Genomic DNA, 22,589 nt, shown 5'->3' with positions numbered 1-22,589 from the left:
TTGTGCAGAAATGAATATGCAGTTCTGGATTCTCCCAAGTAATATAGTATCAGACTTGATGTCAAACTAACTGAAACAGAAAAATAAATAAAATAAAAATATTTAATAAAAAATTTCTGGTATGCATAAGCAAATCAGAGTTAGTAATAAAAGAGGTAACTTTATTTTAATGGTAAACTTTCATGCTAACTTAATAGTATAATGGAAATGTAATATAAACTCATTTTTATATAAAATCTTTGTTTCCATTTAATCAACATATTAATACAAAAAGATGCGTCATTTTCAATGTCTCACCCTTTGTTGCTTATTCTGTTCTGTGTTCCTCTCTGCTCTGTATGAGGGCTCTGACCTAAATACAGAAGTCAGTCTTCATATAACTCAGAACAGTGCTTCCGGACAGTCAGTTCTGCTAATAAGAAACATCTAAAGTATCAGCGGTGTGGTGAAGGGAGTGTGTGTAAAAAAGAAGAGGGCGGAGGCAAAGAGCCTCTTTTCTGATTATATCCCTCTCCCCTCAGACAACTCCTGGCCACAGAAAATGGCGCCCACCCAGCATACTGCCCACGGCTGTCACTCCCATGGCAGCTGATGGCTCACCGGGATTCGTGCTCACGTGGAGTGCCCAATACACCTCTGAACGACAGCAGTGGACTGTCATTGATTTTTGCATTATAATTTGTATATTTATCCCACCAACAAGGTGCTCAGTGTGGGGCATATATTATAAATAAAACACTTTGCTCTTGACGGACTCTCACATAGTTATTTTAGTGGTATTAACCAAACTTTATATAAAACTATATGGCAAAACCGAAATAGGATTATAACACAGACAGAAAAACCATACTGTGACTTACAGGAAATTAAAACCTTTCTTCTAAACATAACCTTCAAATGAAAAAGCTGTGAAATGTGCACTGAACTGTAGCTAGTACTGTTAATTTTGTAGTTTATACTGATCTGCTGGTCCAGATGTTTCAATAATACTGTATTTGTGATAAAGGGGTGAACTATGGATGAAGAACTCTATTGCTTGTATTAAATTTGGGAGGTAAAAGAGAAATGATTGCATGAGACCTTCACTGGGGACTCAGTGGCAGGATGGGCTGAAATGAGGCCTCTAGTTTTAAAAGTTTAAACAAAATATGGGGCACCTGGGTGGCTCAGCTGGTTAAGTGTCTGACTTCGGCTCAGGTCATGATTTCACGATTCGTGATTTCGAGCCCCGTGTCAGGCTCTGTGCTGACAGCCCAGAACCTGGAGCTTGCTTTAGATTCTGTGTCTCTGTCTGTCTCTCTCAAAAATAAACCAACATTAAAAAAAATTTTTTTTGAGAAATTTAAACAAAACCTATTAATCCTTTATTATTATCTTTCTGGAAGAGAAAACATATTGGCTTTGAGAAGTAACCTTAGATTGTATAGAATACAAAATTAATTTTAGGTTTCAGATATTGGTAATAAATGTTAACATTAAAAGATTTCTTTTCTGGAAAAATGATGAACTACCTAAATTTTGTCATAGTTTCCTTAGTGATTCAAGACCGAAAAATGCCTGGGCCTCTCTGTCCCCCTCCCCCACTCTGTGCCCAGGAACTGAAGGAATTACAACAGGAACCCTATAGGAATGACAGATGCAACTGCTGGAAAAATCCATTAACAACACGAAGATTTGTGACCTGGCTTCATTACATCCCGTCTAGTGGCAATTTGGGTTACTGTTTTCTTACTGAACAAGTTAGAGGGTTTTGTGCATTTCGTAAGCCTTCTTTGCCTCTATCAACTTGCAAATTCAGAACAGTATTTATATGTGTGCTTTCTGGGTATGGATTAGCCTCCTAAAGTACATAATTCCAATAATTATCAGTGACAGAAGGGATGAATAAATTATGCTCCAAGCACAACAAAATTAACCGTAAAAAATGGTTTGCATAAGTTTTCCTTAATGCATGTGCCTATATTTAATTTAATATTCCATACAACTGATCCTGAAAGACTCCCAACGTGTTATTAATCCTGAACTATACCACTGCCTACTTTGGGACAAAGAATAAAACAGAATTTAAATGCTGCAGATGTCACGATGCTTTGAAAAGCTTCTTTAATTTAAGCACAGAGTTATGATGTGAATTGCAAATGCTAACAGCCAGGATGAGTGAAATATCAATGCCATGTTCATTCTTTACACCAGAATGCAAAGAAGCAGCTTCAGGTCTTGTTCACAAAATTAAAGCCAAAACTATCATTCTCTCTCCTTGCTGAGAGCTTAGCACTGAGGTCGCTAAGTGATGAGAGGCTGTTTTCTTTAAGCAAAGAATATTATGAAGAGATTCATTTGGAAATACTGACAAAGGATAAAAACATCCCATCTTCCTCTGTCTTTGGAAGGCTGGCAAGTGCCCGAAGACCACAGCACTTAATTAATGAGTCTGTGCTTTGATTTGCCACAGTACATACCCTCCAAAGACGCTTCTGTTTATTTACCACATTTGACAGAAGGGAAGACAATGCTGACTTTTAAAGAGTTGCTTTGTATATCGCAATGTATTCTTGAGGGCAAGTTTATCAGGCTTTCGTTTTAGTCTGGATGTAGTAACTAACGTGCACAAAACTTGTAAGGAAATTGAAATGATAGACACGAGCCATTTTTTTCTCTACAGTTCTATCCTTTATACCCTATACGGTACTGGCTACGTGCCATGATCTTCGTAGGCAGCGAGCAGCCAGCGAAGGCAGGAGGAATTTTCTATCCCATCAGCTCTCCCAATGGATATAACCAACTGATCACACTAAGGTGCTATTATCTGGACGCAGGCCTGAGCACCTGTTAAAAGTTCCCAAGCCGCACTGACCCTTGAGGTGACCATCTCTTACCCACGTATTTATCCTGAACGGCAACTACGGACACGGGGAAGCTTCCCTGGACGCAGCTAATATTCAGCTGGACACAATCTTGCTTTTAACTCTGTGTCACATGTCGTTCCCAGGAAGCATCCCCAGAACCGTGCCTGCGTACCTGTCCGCTGGGATAAGGGTTTCCAGGGAGCAGGGGAAGGGTAGGTGAGGGGGAAGTGGAAACAGAAGGGCTGTCCCTCGACTTACTAACCGTCACTCCCCTTATTGGTTGTGTGCGTGCGTGCACGCGCAGGCCCAAGTGCACGTGTGTACACACACGGATGTGTTCATGAACTAGAATCATGAAAGTCCTTGAGTCTGGAAACTGAGACAAGTGAAAAGAATGGGATTCCAGGACGCCTCCTCTGAGGTGAAGGCAGGGAACCAAACGTCGGCGGTGATTTTTGTGGACTTGTGCTTTGTAGTTTCTTGAAAAAGATTTTGGAGCCATTAAGAAATCCCTAAGTATGAACTTCTGAAAAACATTCCTTAGAATTTTTCTTGTGAATTCAGATCATAAAGTGTGTGTGTGCGTGTAAAGGCATAACTCTGATCAGAAGGCAGATTGACTAATTTCCTCTCCTCCTAGACTGCTGGTCTAGCGGCTCCCCCTCCCGCCCCTCCCGTTCCAGCTTCCTTCGGGCTGGCAGGAGTCCCCAAAGCAGCTGCTGCTTCAGACCTAAGAGAATGTCTCTGGGGAGATCTTGTGCATCACTGTCCAAAGCCCAGGCACAGAAGAAGGGCAACGACCACCTTACTCATAATACAGGAGTGTGATGCTGCTCACACTGTACTTATTTCTGGCCCAGAAAGAAAAGGAAAAAAAAAACCCCTAAGAGGTCCCACTAATTCCCATTATAAAATGATGTTTACAAATAGAATCTTGGCTTGGCAGAGCAAAGAGCCACCTTTGGTTGGAATGTATCCTGCAAACCTGGCATCACCAATGCTGCTTTTTAGCACCGATTGAGTAGGGTCAGTGGCATAGGACAGCGGCCCATGGACTGTGCCTGAAGTAGAAAACCTTTAAGAAACATCAGTGGTCCTGGTGTGAATAAGACCTGATCTTCCCTCACACTGAGAGACTGTGCTTATCTATTTACAACGGCCTGAAATGGCAGGATTGCTGTGGTGAGCACATAAAGCCCTTGGTAGGAGTGTCTGTTTCTTGAATACATTTGCCTTTGGCCCCCCCCCCCCTTTTTTTTGTAAGTGGCACATATTTAAAAAACAATAACAAAAACCGCCTTAAAAAACTGTTGCAGGTAATGTGGTATAAAGTCAACATTAATGAGAAGAACCATGTCACTCTGCTGGAGAACCAGGTCCTGGAGCCTGTTGGCACTAATCCGTCACTGTGTGATTTTCCTCTTGATGACAGCCAGCTCTTTCTGAAGGTCAATGAACTTGGGGCGGTTTTCAGGTTTATAATCCCAACACTTCATCATAATTTTAAAAATGTCCTCTGGGCAATTCTGAGGGGCTGACATTCGGTATCCTGAAGATCCAAGGGGAACAGAACAGAGAATTTAGAATGGAGAGAAGATACAAATGTTCACACTGACTGCTGCCCCGGGGCCTTGGGTTTACCTCTTTCCACTTGTTCCCGTGCTTGCTGATTGGTCATCCCCGGGTATGGGCAGACCCCCAGGCTGAAGGTCTCCCAGAGGAGGATGCCAAAGCTCCACACGTCACTCTCAGAACTGTATCTTCCTGGGGGGCAAAAAAACCATAATTGGGTGAGTGGGTGAGCAGGTAAGCATTTCTGGTGATGCAGGTCTTTGTCAGTCACCTGTTTGCACATTTAAACTTACCAAAGGAATGCAATAACTAGTGATCTTATTTCTTCACTAGTTTGGCTTTCCAGAACTAGTAGTAATATTACCAACTGGTAAGAGTCTTCAGGCTGCTAGTTTAACAAATCCAGCTTTCAAATCACTTTACCCCCACCAAGAACAAAGATTTAGCCAGCATGGAGGCTAACTTTCCCTGTGGTGTCTAAATGAGAAGGATAGTGTATATAAATATATATAAATGATATAAATTTGTACATATCAATGCCTAAGAGATTAAGTCAGATTTCTGCAATTTTATCTTGTGCCTGTTATTTTCTTTCCATTAAAGTTACAAAGACTGACAGCAATAATAAAAGTTCCTTAACTTCAATTTTTTACCCATCACTGTTTACAGATTCCTACATCCTTAAAAGTCTCATTTTCTCCACTGTTTCATTTATGGAAAATGCATTTTTTCCTGTGTATTTTGAATAGGGTAGAATTAACATAGCTGGTTGATAAAAACTTCTTCTTTAAATTACATGGTGCCTTGTTTTGTCAAAATATCTTGGTGCACCTGTTTTACTGAGCTACATGAGCTGAGCTCTTTTTTTTTTTTTTTTTTTCTTCCATTTTTTTGGGTAGTCTTCTAGAGAATCATGGAGATAAAAGCACAAGACACCTTCTGGAGATGATATTAAATCAAGGAGGGAAGCAGGAAACTCCTTTCCATTCTCCAAGAAGCTAAGAACTTAAAGACTTTCACTACATATTTGTATTTTTAATTTTGTATTTTAATTTTACATAGAGTACATATACTATCATAACAAAACCCGATTTGCAGTGGTAGAAGAATCCTTAAATGATTTCATTTCTATCTCCGTTGGAAGCTATTCGCCTCAACTCTGCCACTACAGGATTATAAATGTCCCTCTGCTAAAAATGTCTTGTTACTTTAAGACAAGATGGCCTCTTCTCTTTCGTGAATAAAGTGAACTGAGAGTGAGAGTACGCCTGCGCGTTAACCGCTGTGACGTCACAGTCTAGTGTGTCCTTGCTGACGACCCCTCCAGCTGTGTGAGTTAGCTTCCTTCTTACTAGAGCGTAATTATGGAAATTCACTATGCTGTTGGGCAGAAAGATTAGTTTTCTTGTCTGCATATCAACTCTTTTCATGTTTGCCATCCAGTAATTTAATACTTTTCATATAAGTCATTCAATGAATATAATTAAAATTAATTCTTGAAGAAAGTAAAAGGTATGTAGAGCCAAATTCTTTCTTTTTGTAAGATAGTCTCTGGGCAGAGATCAGGGAAGGCATGTTGTATATAAACCAAGATCATGCTCCAGAAGTAAAGTTAATAACCTAATTCTGTAACCTTGAACCTGGTTTTGCTGGATATTTTAAATTTATTTTAAACTATAATTTAAATTTATCTACTTATTTTAAAGAGGTATAATTGATACACATATTAGTTTCAGGTGTACAATGTAACAATATTTGTATATATTGCAAAATGATCAATACAGTAAGTCTAACTGGACATTCACTGCCATACTTGGTTACAAATTTTTTTTTTCTTATAAGGAAAACTTTAAAGATTTACTGCCTTAGCAACTGTCAAATGTACAATACAGTATTATTAACTATAGTCACCATGTTGTGCTTTTTATACGCATAGCTTATTTATTTCACAACTAGAAATTTGTACATTTTGACCCCCTTCACCCATTTTACCCATCCCCCACTTCTGGCAACCACAATCTGTTCTCTGTTTCTATGACCTTGGTTATCTTAAAAAAAAAAAAAAAAAAAAGGATTTTCCGTGAAAGTGAGTTCATATGGTGTATATCTTTATCTGACTTGTTTCACTGAGCCTAAGGAGCCCAAGGCCCATCCGTGTTGTCACAAATGGCAAGATATTATGTTTTAATGGCTAATATTCCATTGTACATGCATACCATAGTTTATGCATTTATCTGTCACTGGACTCTTTATTTACATATGTAGCTGCCATAAATAATGCTGCAATGAACATGGGGTGTACATCTCTTTGAGTTAGTGGTTTTTTTTCTTCAGAAAAATACCCAGAAGTGGAATGCTATATCATATGGTAGTTCTATTTTTAATTTTTTCAGGAATCTTCCTACAGTTTTCCATAGTGGCTATTCTATAAATATTTCCACCAACAGTGTACAAAGTTTCCCTTTCTTCACATCCTAGCAAACGTGTTGTCTTTTTGATTATAGTCATTACAACAGGTGTGACGTGATCTCTGTGTTTTTTTTTAATAAAGTGGTATTAACAATGCTACTGACTATATTCCCTATGCTGTACCCATTCATAACAGGTAGTCTGGACCTTCCTTTTCATCCATTTTACCCATCTCCCAAACATCTCCCCTCTGGCAATTAGCAGTTTGTTCTCTGTGTTTATGGGTGTTTTCCTGCTTTTCTTTTTTGATTTTTAGATTAAACAAATAAGTGAAATCATATGGTATTCTTTCTCTGACTTAACTCACTTATCATAAAACGTTCTAAATCCATCCGTGATGTCACAAATGGTACACACACACCCCATATCATCTTTATCCATTCATCTATGAATGGGCCTTAGGTTGCTTCTTTAAAAGTTTTTAAAAATATTCATTTTTGAGAGGAAGAGAGACAGTGTGAGCAGAAGACAGGCAGAGAGAAGAGGGAGGGAGACACAGAATGGAAGCAGGCTCCAGGGTTCAAGCTGTCAGCAGAGCCCAACCTGGTGCTCAAACCCGTGGACTGTGAGATCATGATCTGAGGTGAAGTCAGATGCTCAACCGACTGAGCCACCAAGTACCCCACTTCAGATTGCTGTATACCTTGGCTATTGTAAATAATGCTGCAATAAACAAAGGGGTACATATATCTTTTCTAATGAGTGTTTGCTTTTTCTTCCAATAAACAGTAGTGGAATTAATTGATCATATATTTTTTAAGTTATTTGAGGAAACTCTAAACTGTCTACAACAGTTCCTGTGCTAATTAACATTCCTATCAACAGTGCAAAGGATTCCTTTTTCTCCACATTCTCACCAATACTTGTTATTTCGTTTTGATTCTAGCCATTCTTACAGGTGTATGAATCATTGTGGTTTTGATTTGCATTTCCTTGATGATTAGTGATAATGAGTGTCTTGTCATGTGTCTGTTGGCCATCTGTATGTCTTCTTTGGAAAACCAATGTTCATGTCCTCTGCCCATTATTTAATCAGATGGTGTGTGTGTGTGTGTGTGTGTGTGTGTGTGTGTGTTGAGTAGTGAAAGTTCTTCATTAACCCCTTATCAGATATCTCATTTGCTAATATCTTCTCCCATTCAGTGGGCTGCCTTTTTGTGTTGTTGATGGTTTTCCTTTGCTGTAAGGAAGCTTTGTATTTTGGTGTAGTCCCAATAGTTCACTTTTGCTCTTGCTTCCTTTGCCTGAGGAGATAAATATAGAAAAATGTTGCTAAGGCTGGTATCAACAATAATACAGCCTATGTTTTCTTTTAAGCATTTTATGATTTCAGATCTCACATCTAGGTCTTTGAGTTGGTTTTTCTGTATGGTAGAAGAAAGTGGTCTAGTTTCATTCTTATGGCTGAAGCTAGCTAGTTTTCCTAGCACCATTTATTAAGTAGATGGTCTTTTCCTCATTGTCTCCTTTGTTATAGATTAATTGACCATATAAACATGGGTTTATTTCTGGACTCTTTTCTGTTCCATTGATCTATGTATCTATCTTTTTGCTAGTACTACACTATTTTGATTACCACAGCTTTGTAGTACATCTTGGAATCCGGGATTGTGATACTTCTCGCTTTGTGCTTCTTTCTCAATATTGCTTTGGCTGTTCATGGTCTTTTGAGGTTCTAAACAAATTTTAGGATTATTTGTTCTAGTTCTGTGAAAAATACTATTGTTATTTTGATTGAGATTGCACTGAATCTGTATATTGCTTTGGGTAGTATGGACATTTTAACAATATTATTTCTTCAAACCCATGAGCATGGTGTGTTTTTTCATTTGCTTTTGTCATCTTCAATTTCTTTCATCAATGCTTTATAATTTCAAAATATAGATCTTTCACTTCCTTGGTTAAGTTTTGTTCTAGGTATTTTATTATTTTAGTGCAATTTTAAGTGGAATTGTTTTCTTAATTTCTCCTTATGTTACTTTGTTGTTAGCATATAAAAATGCAACAGATTTCTGTATGTTAATTTGTATCCATTCTAATAGTTTTTGGTGTAGTCTTTTGGGTTTTCTGTGTGTAGTATCATATCATATATAAATAGTGGCAGTTTAACTTCTTTCTTACCAACTTGGATGCCCTTTCTTTTTTCCTGTCTGATGGCTATGGCTAGAACTGCCAGTAACATGTGGAATAAAAGTGGTGAGAATGGACATCTTTGTCTTTCTTGTTATTTATCTTAGAGAAAAAGCTCTCAGGTTTTTACCATTGACTATGATGTTAGCTGTGGGTTTTTCATATATGGCCTTTATTGTTTTGATTATGGTCCTTCTACACCCACATTGTTAAGAGGTTTTTTTTTTTTAAATCATGAGTGGAACTGAATTTGGTAAAAGGCATTCTTTGCATCTACTGAGATGATCATGAGTCTTATCCTTTGTTAGTGTGGTGTTCACACTAACATTCAGATTGATTGATTTGTGAATATTGAACCATCCCTGCACCCCTGGAACAAATCCTACCTGATTGTGGTGAATGATCCCTTTAATGTAATGTTGACTATGGTTTGCTAATGTTTTGTTGAGAGTTTCTGAGTCTTTATCAGGCCTGTAGTTTTCTATTTTTGTGTCTTGGTCTGGTTTTGGTATGACGATAATGTTGGCCTAATAGAATTTCTTTCCTCCTCTGTTTCTTGGAATAGTTTGAGAAATATAGGTATTAATTTTTATTTAAATGTTTGGTAGAATTCGCCTGTGAATCCATCTAGTTCTAGACTTAGGTTTGTTGGGAGTTTTTTGATTACCAATTCAATTTAGTTACTGGCAATTGGTCTGTTCAGAGTTTCTATCTGTTCCTGATTCAGTTTTAGAAGATAATATACTTCTAGGAATTTATCCATTTCTTTAAGGTGTCCAATTTATTGTATGTGTAATTTTTTGTAGTATTCTCTTATAATCCTTTGTATTTCTGTCATCTTGGTTGTTCCATCACTTTCATTTCTGATTTTATTTATTTGGGTACTCTATCTTGATGAGTCTGGCTAAAGATTGAGCAATTTTGATGATCTTTTCATTAAGCCAGATCTTGGTTTCATTGATTTTTTTTTCTATTGCTTTTTAAAGTCTGTATTTCATTTGCTTCTACTCTGATCTTTATTATTTCCTTTTTTTCCTACTAACTCTGGGCTTTGCATGGTTTTCTTTTCGTATTACTTTAGGGGTAAGGGCAGATTGCTTATTTGAGATTTGTTTTTTGTTTCTTGAGGAAGACCTGTATTGCTATAAATTTCCCTCTTAGAACTGCTTTCTCTGTGTCTCAAAGATTTTGAAGCATTGTTTTCATTTTCATTGTATCCATGTGTTTTTATAATGTTTGTTTTTTGAGAAAGAGAGAGAATGATAGCAGGGAAAGGGCAGAGAGAGACACACACACACACAGGATCCAAAGCAGGCTCTGATGTGGGGCTCAAACTCACAAACTGTGAGGTTATGACCTTAACTGACGGAGCCACCCAGCCACCGCATCATCATGTCCATGTATTTTTTACTTCCTCTTTGATTTTTTCATTGAATCATAGCTTGTTTAGTAGCATGTTCAGGCTCCATGTGTTTGTGTTTTTCCTATGCTTTTCTTAGAATTGGTTTCTAGTTTCATACTGTGGTGATCAGAAAGATACATGATATGATACAGTCTTCTTAAATTTATTGAAACTTCTTTTGTGGCCTAATGTGATCTATTCTGGAGAATGTTCCATGTGTACTTGAAAAAAAATGTGTATTCTGTTGTTTTTGGATGGAATGTTCTGTATACATCTGTTAAGTTCATTGGTCTATTGTGTTATTCAAATTGTTTCTTTATTGATTTTATGCCTGAATGATCTATCCATTGATATAGATAGGCTGTTAAAGTTCCCTACTGTTACTGTATTATGAATTTCTCCCTTTATGTCTGTTAATATTTGCTTTATGAATTTAGGTGCCCCAAATTTGGGAGTGTAGATATTTACAATTGTTATATCCTTTTGTTGGCTTGATCCTCTTATTATTATGTATTGTCCTTCTTTGTCTGTTATCTTCTTTTAAAGTCTATTTTGTCGTATGTAAGTATTATCCTTTCCTATCATAATTTTCTTCTAATTATGTCCTTTTCCACTTAAAGAAGTCCCTTTAACATTTTTTTGTAAGACCAGATTACTGGTGATAAACTCCTTTAACTTTTGTTTGGAAAACTATATTTCTCCTTGAATGATAACCTTGCCAGGTTGAGTATTCTTGATTGTAGGTTTTTTCCTTTCAGCACTTTAAATATCATGTGATTCTCTTCTGGTGTGCAAAATTTCTGTTAAAAAATAAGCCAATAACCTTATATATTATATGTTGCTTTTCTTTTGCTGCTTTAAAAATTCTTTATATTTTTTTATTTAAAAAATTTTTTAAATGTTTATTTATTTATTTATTTTTAGAGAGACAGAGAGAGACAGTGTGAGCAGGGGAAGGTCAGAGAGAGAGGGAGATACAGAGTCTGTAGACAGGCTCCAGGCTCTGAGCTACCTGTCAGCACAGAGACCGACACAGGGATCAAACCCACAAACCGTGAGATCATGACCTAAGCTGAAGTCAGAGCTTAACGGACTGAGCCACCCAGGTGCCCCTAAAAATTCTTTATATTTAATCTTTGCAATTTTAATTATGTGTATCATGGTGTGGATCTCCTTGGGTTTATCTTGTTTGGCGCTCTCTTGCTTCCTGAAACTGGATGTCTGTTTCCTTCCCCAAGTTAGGTAAGTTTTCAGTTATTATTTCTTGAAATAGGTTTTCTGCCCCTTTCTCTTCTCTTTCTGGAACCTCTATAAGGCGAATATTTGTTTGCTTGATATTAAAATCAGGATTACAATCCCTTAACCTATCCTCCCTGAAAAATTCTTTTACTTTTTGCTTTTCAGCTTGGGTGCTTTCCATTACCCTGTCTTCCAGACTGATCTGTTCTTCTTCATCATCTAAATTTATGTTGGTTCCCTCTGGTGCATTTTTCATTTTGGCTATTGTATTCTTTGACTGATTGGTTCTCTTTTACATTTTCTATCTCTTACTGAAGTTCTCACAAAGCTTATTCACTCTTCTCTAGTCTGGTGAGCACCATTTGAACTCTGTCAAGTAGACTAGTTATCTCCATTTCATTTAGCTCTTTTTTTCTTTTTTTTTTTTTAATGTTTATTCTTATTATTATTTTACTTTTGAGAGAAAGTGCAAGTAGGGGAAGGGACCGAGGATCTGAAGTGGGCTCTGATCTGACAACAGAGAGCCCAATGTGGGGCTCGAACTCATGAACTGTGAGATCACAACCTGAACCAAAGTCAGATGCTCAACTTACTGAGCCACTCAGGCTCCCCCATTTAGTTATTTTTCTGAGGTTTTGTTTTGTTCTTTCATTTGGGGCATCTTCCTCTGTCTCCTCATTTTGCCTGTCTTCCTGTATTTGTTTATATGAATGAGGCAACATAGCTGTCTCCTAAATTTGAGTAAATGGTCTTGTGTATGGTCAGTCCCTCTGTAGACTGTGTGTGTCTGGTGACTTTGGCTGGCTGCTGGAGCACTGGCTGATGTGGGCTGGTGGGTCCTGCCACTGTGCTGGACTTGCCTGCTGGGATGGCTGTAGCTGAAGTGGTTATGGGCCAGAGCCATCCCAGGATCTCTGAACAGAGGGTGCTCTGGCAGGATAGCTGAAGCTTAAGTAGTAATGGGCTAGAGTAGTCCTGGGCTCTGCACACAGAGGTCACCTGGGCCAAAGAGCTGAGGCTAGAGTGGGAATAAGGCTGGGGTGCTCAGTGCAGGCAGAGGGTACTCTGGTGAGGTGGCTGAAACTGAGGGAGTCATGGGCCTGGAGTCCTGGGTTGCTCTATGCAGGGGGCATCCAGGTGCTGGGGCTAAAACCAGGGAAAGGTGTGGGCTTCGGAGTCCTGGGGCACTCTGCACCAGGAGTGCCCTACTAAGTCATCTGGAGCCAGAGTAGTATGGGCCTGGTGTGCTCAGGATGCACTGCACCTGGGCCACCTTGGTGAGACAGCTGGATATGGAATGGGCACTAAGCAGGGGCACCCTGGTGTATGCTGCACTGGGGCTGCCTTGTTAGGGTTTGGGCTCATGTGGGCTAGGGGTTCAGGGTTCAGTGAGGCAGGCTGGCTATCAAAGTGCAGGGGAATCCAAACTATGGCACTTGCTGGCCCCTCTGATCTGGAGAGTGCTCCAGCAGCTTCTGTGCCCTTTTGTAGAGTTACAGAGCTGGATCCTTTATATTCTAGTTGCTCTTTTAAACCACAGCCTTCCCCCTCCCCTGCCCCCCGTGTCCTAGGACATCTGGGGCATGTATATCATTGTGTTTTTGATTTGTATTTTCCTGATAATTAGTGATGTTGAGCATCTTTTCATATACTTATTGGCTATACTATATTTCTTTGGAAAACTGTCTATTCAGATCCATTTCTTAATTATTTGTTTTTTGATACTGAGTTGTATAAATTCTTTTATATACTTTGGATATTATAACCTCTCATCAGATAAATGATTTGCAAATATTTTCTCCCATTTAATAGGTTGTCTTTCCTTTTGTTGATGCTTTCCTTTGCTGCGCAGAAACGTTTAGTCTGATGTAGTCCTATTACTTTATTTTGCTTTTTCTGCCTTTGCATTTGGTGTCAAATCCAAAAATTATTTCCAAGACCAAGTCAAGGAAATTACTGGCTATGTTTACTACTAGGAGTTTTGTGATTTTGAGTCTTACGTTCAAGTCTTAAGTCCATTTTGAGTTACTTTTTGCATATGATATAAGACTGTGGTCCCATTTCATTCTTCTGCATATGACTGTGCAGTTTTCCCAGCACCAGTTTTTGAAAAGACTGTCCCTTCCCTATTATATACTGTTGGCTCCTCTGTTTTAAACTGATTAACCATATATGCATGGGTTTATTTCTGTGCCCTCCTGGTTCATTGGTTTATGTATCTTTTTATGCCAGTATCATACTGTTGATTTCTATAGCTTTTTAGGACAGTTTGACATCAGGGAGTACAATACATCCAACTTTGTTCTTTCTCTATATTGCCTTGACTGTTGATGGTGTTTTGTGGTTCCATACAAGTTTTAGAATTGTTGGTTTTATTTCTGTCAGAAATGCATTAAATCTGTTGATTGCTTTGGGTAGTACAGACATTTAACAATATTAATTTCGTAATCCAGGAGCATGGAATATCTTTCCATTTATTTGTATAGTCTTGAATTTTTTCATTAACATCTTACAGTATTTGTGTACAACTCTTTTACCTCCTATATTAAATTTATTCATATTTTAGTCTTTTTGATGCAATTGTAAATAAGATTGCTTTCTTAATTTCTATTTCTAATAGTTCATTTTAAAGTATAGAAATGCAAAATATTTTTGTATATTGTACCCTGCAACTTTACTAAATTCAGTAATTAGTTCTAATAGTTCATTGGTAGAGTATTTAGGGTTTCCCTATATAATAATGTCATCTGAAAATAGTGATAATTTTACTTTTCCACTTGGGGTGCTTTTTATTTTTATTTTTTTAAGTTTATTTATTTTGAGAGAGAGAGAGAGAGAGAGAGAGAGAGAGAGAGAGAGTGTGTGTGTGTGTGTGTGTGTGTGTAAGTGGGGGAGGGGGAGAGAACTAGAGAGAGAGATTCCCAAGCAGGTTCTGCACCATCAGCACAGAGCCTGACATGGGGCTCGAACTTGAAAACCATGAGTCCATGACCTGAGCCCAAACCAAGGGTTGGATGCTTAACTGAGAGCCACCCAGGCACCCCTTATTTTATTCTTACCTAATTGCCATGGCTACAACTTCCAACAGTATGTTTAAAAAAAGTGGTAAGAGTGGGGCTCAGTCTTGTTCCTGATCTTAGAAAAACTTTTAGCTTTTCATTGTTGAATATGATGTTAGCTGTAGGTTTGTGTCATATGTGGCCTATATTAAGTTCAGATATGTTTTTAAAAATTTTTTTTAATTTTTTAATTAATTTTGAGAGATAGAGACAATGCAAGCAGGGAAGGATCAGAGAGGGAGGGAGATACAGAATCTGAAGCAGATTCCAGACTCTTAGCTAGCTGTCAGCACAGAGCCCAATGCAGGGCTTGAACCCATGAACTGTGAGATCATGACCTGAGCCGAAGCTTGGATGCTTAACCGACTGAGCCTCCCAGGAGCCCCCAGGGACTACACCCAATTTGTTGAGATTTTATCATAAATGGATGTTGAATTTTTTCAAAAGCTCTTATGCATCTATTGAGGTAATTTTTTATCCTTCATTTTGTTAATATGGCATATCCCATTGATTAACTTGTGAATATTAAAACATTCTTGCATCCCTGGAATAAATATCACTTGAATATGGTATATAACCTCTTAATGTATTATTGAATTTGGTTTGCTAAACTTTTGTTGAGGAATTTTGCAGCTATCTTCTTCATAATTCAGTCTTGGTATCTTGTAGATTTTTAGCAATATCTTTCTTCTACTTTGCCCATTTGTTGTTGGCATATTGTTCATAGTAGTCTTGGCACTTCTGTGGCATCAGCTGCAACTTCTCTTTCATTTCTGGTTTTGAGTCCTCTCTCTTTATTCTTGGTCAGTCAAGCTGAACGTTTGCCAATTTTGTTTATTTTTTTTTCCCAGAGAACAAGCTCCTAGTTTCATTGTTTATTTTCTTATTTTTTGTCTCTATTTATTTCTGCTCTGCTCTTTGCTATTTCCTTCCTTGGGTTTCATTTTTTCTTCTTTTTCTAGTTACTTGATATTTAATGTTAAGAGATTTTTCTTTTTATTTATTCCCATGAACTTCCCTCTTAGGATTTCTTTGGCATCATCTTGTAAGTTTTGGTATGGTGTATTTCTATTTTGATTTGAATCAAGGTATTTTCTGATTGCTCTTTTGAGTTCTTCTTTAACCCACTGTTTTTTCAGTAGCATGTTGTTTAATGTCCCAGAAATTGTGAAATTTCGTACCACTGTGGTCAGAAAAGATGCTTAATCTGATTTCTATCAAATTTATTAAGACTTGTTTTGTAGCCTAAGATATGATCTGTCCTGGAAAATGTTCCATGTGCACTTGAGAAGGATGTGTATTCTGCTGGTTTGGAATGAAATGTTCTGTATATGTCTATATAGTCCATCTGGTCCAGTGTGTCAACTAAGGCCCATCTTCCCTTACTGATTTTTCAGTCTGGATGATCTATCCATTGATGTAAGTGGTGTATTGAAGTCATCTACATTATTCCTGTCTATTTCTCCCTTTACTGTTAATACTTGCTTTATGCATTTAGCTGAGTCTATATTGGCTACATAAATATTGGCTGCTTTAACATTATGTGATGCCCTTTGTCCTTGATTACAGTATTTAAGCCTATTTGGTATGATATAAGCATAACTACCTTAGCTTTCTTTTGATTTAAATTTGCATAAAATACCTTTTCCTGTCCGTTTGCTTTGAGTCTGTGTATGTCCTTATATCTGCAGTGAGTTTCTGGTAGGCAGCATATAGATGAACTTGTTTTTCTTTTTCTTTTTATACATTCAGCCAGTATGTGTCCTTTGATTGAAGAATTTAGTGTATTTACTCTTAAGGTAATTGTTGATACTTTTGTACTTATTGTGTTAATTGCCTTTTGGCTATTTGTAATTCCTCTCTGTTCTTTATTTTTCTCTTGTTCTTTTCCTTTGTGGTTTGATGACTTTTCTTTAGTGGTATGCTTAAATTTCCCTTCTAATTATCTCTTGTGTATCAACAAAAGCTTTTTGCTTTGTGGTTACCATGAAGGTTATATAAAACAACCTATATTTATAACAGTCTATTTTAAGTTGATAACAAGGTTGAATGGACTCTAAAGCTCCAAAAAATACTCTCCCCTACAACATTTTGTTTTTGATGTCACAGTTGACATCTTTTTATTTTGTGGTTATTGTTAGTTACTATTGCTTTTAACCTTCATACTAGCTTTGTAAATGATGAATCTATTACCTTTACTATATATTTACCTTTAACAGTGAGATTTGTACTTTTGTGTGTTTCCTTGTTACTAATAAGCACGCTTTCTTTTCCGTTTAGAGATGTCCTTTTAACATTTCTTATAAGGCTGGTTTAGTGGTGATGAACTCCTTAGCTTTTGCGGGTCTGGAGAACTCTTTGTCTCTCCTTCAATTCCGAATGGTAACTTTGCCAGGCAGAACATTGTTGGTTGCAAAGGTTTTAGTTTCAGCACTCTGAGTACATTGTGCTACTGTCTTCTGGCCTGTAAAGTTTCTGCCAGAAAATTTGCTGACAGTCTTATGGGGGCTCTCTTGTACGTAACAATTTGCTTTTCTCTTGTTGATTTTAAGATTCTTTCCTTATCTTTAAACTTTGACATTTTAACTACAATGTGTCTTGGTATAGGTCTCTTTGGGTTCACTCTGTTTGGAACCTAGTGTGCCCCCAGATCTTGGATATCTGTTTTCTTCTCTAAATTAGGGAAGTTTGTATTTTAATGTTATTTTTGAGAGAGAGAGAGAGAGAGAGACAGCATGAGCAGGGGAAGGACAGAGAGAGAGGGAAACACAGAATCCAAAGCAGGCTCCAGGTTCTGAACTGTCAGCACAGAGCTTGACATGGGTCTCGCACCCACAAACCATGAGATCATGTATGATCTGAGCCGAAGTTGGATGGTTAACCGACTGTGCCACCCAGGCACCCATAAATTAGGGAAGTTCTTAACCAATGTTTCTTCAAATAAGTTTTCTATTCCTTACTCTCCCTCTTCTTCCTCTGGGAATTCTATAATACACATGGTAGTCTGCTTGATGGTGTCCTCCAAGTACCTTGAGTTAATTTCACTTTTTAAAATTCTTTTTGCTGCTCTGAGTAGGTGAGTTCCATTGCTCTATCTTCAAGGTAACTGACCTTTTCATCTAGTCTCCTGGCAAACCCCTCCAGTGTATTATTCCATTTTTCAGCTTTGTGACTTGTGTTTGGTACTTTGTTAGATTTTCTATCTCTTCACTGAAGTTTCTCACTATGTTCATCTGTTCTTCTCAGTTTGGTAAGCATCTCTGTGATCACCACTTTGAAGTCTTTATCAGGTAAATCATTTATCTCTGTTTGACTAAAAGATTTTTTCTGAAGTTTTATTTTTTCTTTCATTTAGAACATATTTCAATGTGTTTTCATTTTGCTTGACTTTCTGTGTTGGTTTTTATGCATTAAATGAAAGAACCACCTCTCCCAGTCTTGAAGAGGTAGCGTCATGTAATACAGGAATGCCATCAATCAACCTTGGTCTAGGTCTTTGTTGTCTTCAAATCTTTGTGATTGCCCATGTAGCCTATTTTGTTGTTAATAGCTCACATTAGTTGAGGGTGTTCCTAGAACTATCAATGTCCGAAAGAATCTCAGCACCAACATTGAGTTTGATTTGCAGCCAGAGCCGAAGCTCTTGGCCAACGTCCCACAATCCTATGTAAGTCCCACTGCCACCAGAGCCAGGTGATCTGGAGTTATCTCCTGGGCAGCAGTTGCAAAAACTCAGGCTCCAAATGAGTGCATATGCCCCTTTCTGGGAGATCCCAGCAAGGTGGAATGAGGCAGAGGGACAGTAAAAAGATGGTCCGCAGTCTGTGTTACCTGAGCCTCTGAATTGTGCCACATCTGAAGAGTGTCTCTCAGTCTGATGCTCCCGCTCAGGATAATAAGTTTCTTTCATAGTCAGCTGTTAGTGCAGTCCCTTGAGGAATGGTAGCTTGCCAAGAGCTCTCTCCCTAGATACAGTCCTGTGGGACTCAGGAATGCAAGTCCCGCTTGGTCACTAGAGCCAGATCAAGGGGCATTCTCTGGACGGCAGCCCCAAAAACTGGGGCACCAGGTATGTGTAAGAGCTTTTTTCTGAGAGATACTGGTGCCCTGGAACACAACAGGGGCAGAATGTGCTTGCCCTCTCAGGTGGCTGGAAAGAATTATATTTGAGAAAATTGTTCCATTGGTAGCTGTAGATTTGCTGTACCTGTGAGAGGAGGTGTGACTTAGGGATCTTCCCAGATTGTCATCTTGAACCAGAACCTTATTGGGCAATTTTAATGGGCTAAAAGTAACTTGCAGTTGTACAGAATTTTGCTACTTTTCCATCTCATTTGAGCCTCAAAATACCCTCACATGGGAAAGGTACTATCTCCTCACCTTGCAAATTAGAAATCATAGGCAGAGAGGCAGATGACTTGCCAAGGTCATGCAACTAATGACGTAACCGGTGGAAATCTGGCCCTGGTGGTTGACCCAGGACTCTTTTCACTATAAACCTCGCCTCCCTCTCATGTCAGAGTGCTTAGTTATGTCATGCTAATTAGAGGATGCATCAGCCCCAAATTCTTAAGTGACAAAAAGAAAAAATGTCTTTTGCAATTTTCTTTGATTATTTCTGAGTTGCAGGGGAATACCCTATTTGCCCTCTACAAGTAGTTTTGGTAACAGCTATATTGAGGATGGCAGCAACCTGTGCTGAAGAGGCTATGGAGTATGCTACCGCTCTGTGTTTAAAAAGGCAGAAAGAGGGGCCTACATGTCACTGTAAGCCCTTTGCTATTGCTTGATTACAAAAGCAAGTATATTTGTCATTAAAAAAATTAAATGACAGCAATAGTAATGACAAAATAATGGTGAAAGTTAAGTTTAACTCTATGGCCATTAGGCAACATTTCTGAGAGGTTCCTTAGACTGAAAGATTTTTTCCATCAAACTTGCCCCCACATGTCATGAGAACCTTGGGCAGTACTTCAGTTCCTCTGAGGCAAGAGAGAAGAAAAAGAATCAGGGAAAGAAAAGACCTTGGGAGAGGAGGCAAAATTTTACCACCACTCATAAAACAGTATTTGCATAAAACATGAAAGAATTGTAACAAGAAATAGGGTTTTCAATAGATACTTATATTTTTTACTCTTGTTAAACTCTGATGGACTCCCTTACTGGGTTGGGTAATAAGTATTCTAGATGTCTTCCTCATCTACCGTTAAAATCTCCCCTCCTTTGTCATGTAAATTATTCTGCATTGTATTAAGGTAATATTAAAGATGCCACAAAATCTCCCTCATTGCCAACCAAAGAGCTTTATACCCCTTATTATTATTTCAAATGCTATAGGGCAGGTTCTAAGAGCTATTTGAAAGTAGAATTTTGATTTGTAAATACTTCAGTCAGCTTGAAATTCAACTACAATAGATTCTGATTGAAAGGCAAAATTTTACTTGGCATAACTGATTAACAGTAAAAGGACTTTCACAGGCAGTGAAAAAGATCTGGCCAACAGAGTTATAACAAACTCTAGGGAGACCCTGAAGCCCGGCTCTCAAGTCCAGTCCCAGCCCCTGCGTAGCGATATTGTAAGAACGAGAAGGGATTAACAGTGTTTTGTCATTTAAAGAAAACCTCTGCATAAATAACAAATTTTTTATCCTGTGATTGTTACTCACAGGAATATAATCTTAGAGTAATATCACTGAGGAAAATAGCAGGGCTGACATTTTCTCTAGATTCTGTGGAATTAGTCTCTGATCATTAGAAAGCTTATAAACATTTCTCTTGCTAGCACATGAGAAGACAAATTAGAGGATTAGTATCCTAGTGTTAAGTTAAAAAACTTCATTATTGGGAACTAGAACAACTTAGTCAATTTCTTGTAATGACAACTCCATACAGCATATTCTCCGTAGTATCATTAGTCTCCAAAACAGATCCTACTGTCTGAAGCAGCCCCGACTAACTTCAAAACCAATCCCAGAATTACCATAGCACTTTTAGTGTATATCCAGAATAACTAATAGTAGGTACTGAAATCCTTATAGACAAATGTTCATAGCAGCACTATTCACAGTAGCCAAAAGGTAAAAACTGCTCAAATATGAATCAACAGATGAATGGATAAATTGTCAATATATACAATGGAGTATTATTCAGCCATTAAAAAGAACCGGGTTAATTATAAATGCTACAACATGGATGAACTTCAAAAACATGAAAGTAAAATAAGCCACACACAAAAGGTCACATATAGTATGATTCCACTTATATGAAATATGCAGTATAGGTAAATCCATAGCAACAAAAAGTAGACATGTGGTCGCCAATGGCTACAGAGAAAGGAAGAATGGGGAATGAATGGGTAAAGGGTATTATAGTGGAGTGATGAAAATGTTAGAATTAGAAAGTGGTAGTGGTCGTACAACATTCTGAACTGTATTAAATACCACTGAATTATTCACTTTAAAATGGTTAATTTTATATAAATTTTACCTCACTTAAAAGCTTTTTTAAGTATTGAATTGAGGCATTTATAAATGCCTTATTATTTCTTGTGATGAAGTAAATTTTCATCTTAAATCAATAGTCAGTTAATGATACTTCAATGCAAAACATACTATATATCCATTCACCAACCCATGGATCACATGATGCTTCCTTAGTGAGAATGTCATTTATAACTTCACTTAAGGCACAATCTCTCTCCTTTTAATTTGTGAACTGTCACCTATCTTGTTACAGCCCATTTTATCCCAACCACACGTAACACAACCTGTATTTATTTCCATTTGTGATGACTCACAAAAAACTCCCTGCTGTTTTAAAATGTAACCCCATCTCTCCCTCCAACATTTATACAAGTTCCAGAGACTAAAATGATCAGAAACCATGTCAGTTTTCAGAGTGAGAAACTGCAGAGTTGACAGTATTTTAAAACCTATTATTATGGGTGCCTGGGTAGCTCAGTCAGTTGATCTTCTGACTTCAACTCAGGTCCTGATCTCACGGTTCATGAGTTCAAGCCCCACATCAGGCTCTGGGCTGACAGCTCAGAGCCTGGAGCCTGCTTCATGTTCTGTGTCTCCCTCTCTCTCTCAAAAAAAAAAAAAAATTTAAAACATATTAGATGAGGTAAATGGACCAATTAGAAGATATCCAAAAGCAATGGTCCAGAGCCACAACAACCCTTTAATAGTCAAATTGTAGAGTGAAGCAAAAGTGAAGTTAAACCCCCTCAGATATACAGCCATATTTAAAAGTGCTTGGAAGAATATCCATCTTTTAAATCTAGCAATCTTACATATAGAAATTTGATTAAAAAAAGGCCAATGAATTAGGTTTCTGCTCATGTGTAAGTACAAGAACATTTAAACATTATCGTGTTTATTTTCAAATCATTCTACCTTGGGCTTGGCTCTACTCCTGCAACGTAGCTTGTGAATGTTTTGCGCTGATAGAGTACATTTTTACCATCAGAAAGAAAAGCAGAGTCTATTCTTACCGTAATTAAGAGCTTCTGGTGCTGTCCATTTAATGGGAATCTGCTTTAAGCCAGAAGATGAATACACTCCACCATCCTCTTGACGAGACATTCCAAAGTCACTGATTTTCAGAACATTATTTTCACCTACCAGGCAGTTTCTTGCAGCAAGATCCCTAGGTTACAATAAGACATAGAAAATACCTATTAAAACAAATTGAAAGCTGCTTTCACATTTATGACTTCCACACTTTGCATTTTTACATTTGCAATGTATTTATAATGAGGTTAAGAATGCTTGTGATTTACCAGTCCTTCTCATCTTTTCTGTCACAGGTAAGAATCACCAGTGAGAATATTTGCATAGGGAACAGGCCCCATGCTAATTTGCTAGGCAC

General features: G+C 37.8%; 1 protein-coding gene and 1 long non-coding RNA gene across 2 annotated transcripts in view; one reads left to right on the top strand and one right to left on the bottom strand.

The window, feature by feature from the left end:
- Window positions 1-750, top strand: part of LOC115293688 — a 65,369-nt gene extending 64,619 nt beyond the window's left edge. Inside the window, exon 3 of the long non-coding RNA XR_003909559.1 lies at window positions 522-750. This is a non-coding gene — a long non-coding RNA (uncharacterized LOC115293688). The remainder of the gene's footprint in view (window positions 1-521) is intronic.
- A 3,395-nt stretch (window positions 751-4,145) lies between these two features.
- FER (FER tyrosine kinase) overlaps window positions 4,146-22,589 on the bottom strand; it is a 401,294-nt gene continuing 382,850 nt past the window's right edge. Inside the window, exons 17-19 of the mRNA XM_029942680.1 lie at window positions 22,213-22,367; window positions 4,488-4,610; window positions 4,146-4,395 (exon numbers count right to left, since the gene is read on the bottom strand). Coding sequence (XP_029798540.1) covers window positions 4,250-4,395; window positions 4,488-4,610; window positions 22,213-22,367 — 424 coding nt within the window. The 3' untranslated portion in view covers window positions 4,146-4,249. The remainder of the gene's footprint in view (window positions 4,396-4,487; window positions 4,611-22,212; window positions 22,368-22,589) is intronic.

The sequence above is a fragment of the Suricata suricatta genome, chromosome 6 (assembly GCF_006229205.1).
Source record: "Suricata suricatta isolate VVHF042 chromosome 6, meerkat_22Aug2017_6uvM2_HiC, whole genome shotgun sequence".
Lineage (NCBI taxonomy): Eukaryota > Metazoa > Chordata > Mammalia > Carnivora > Herpestidae > Suricata > Suricata suricatta.
Note: the sequence above shows the minus strand (reverse complement) of the source record. Positions and strands in the feature narration are given on the sequence as shown.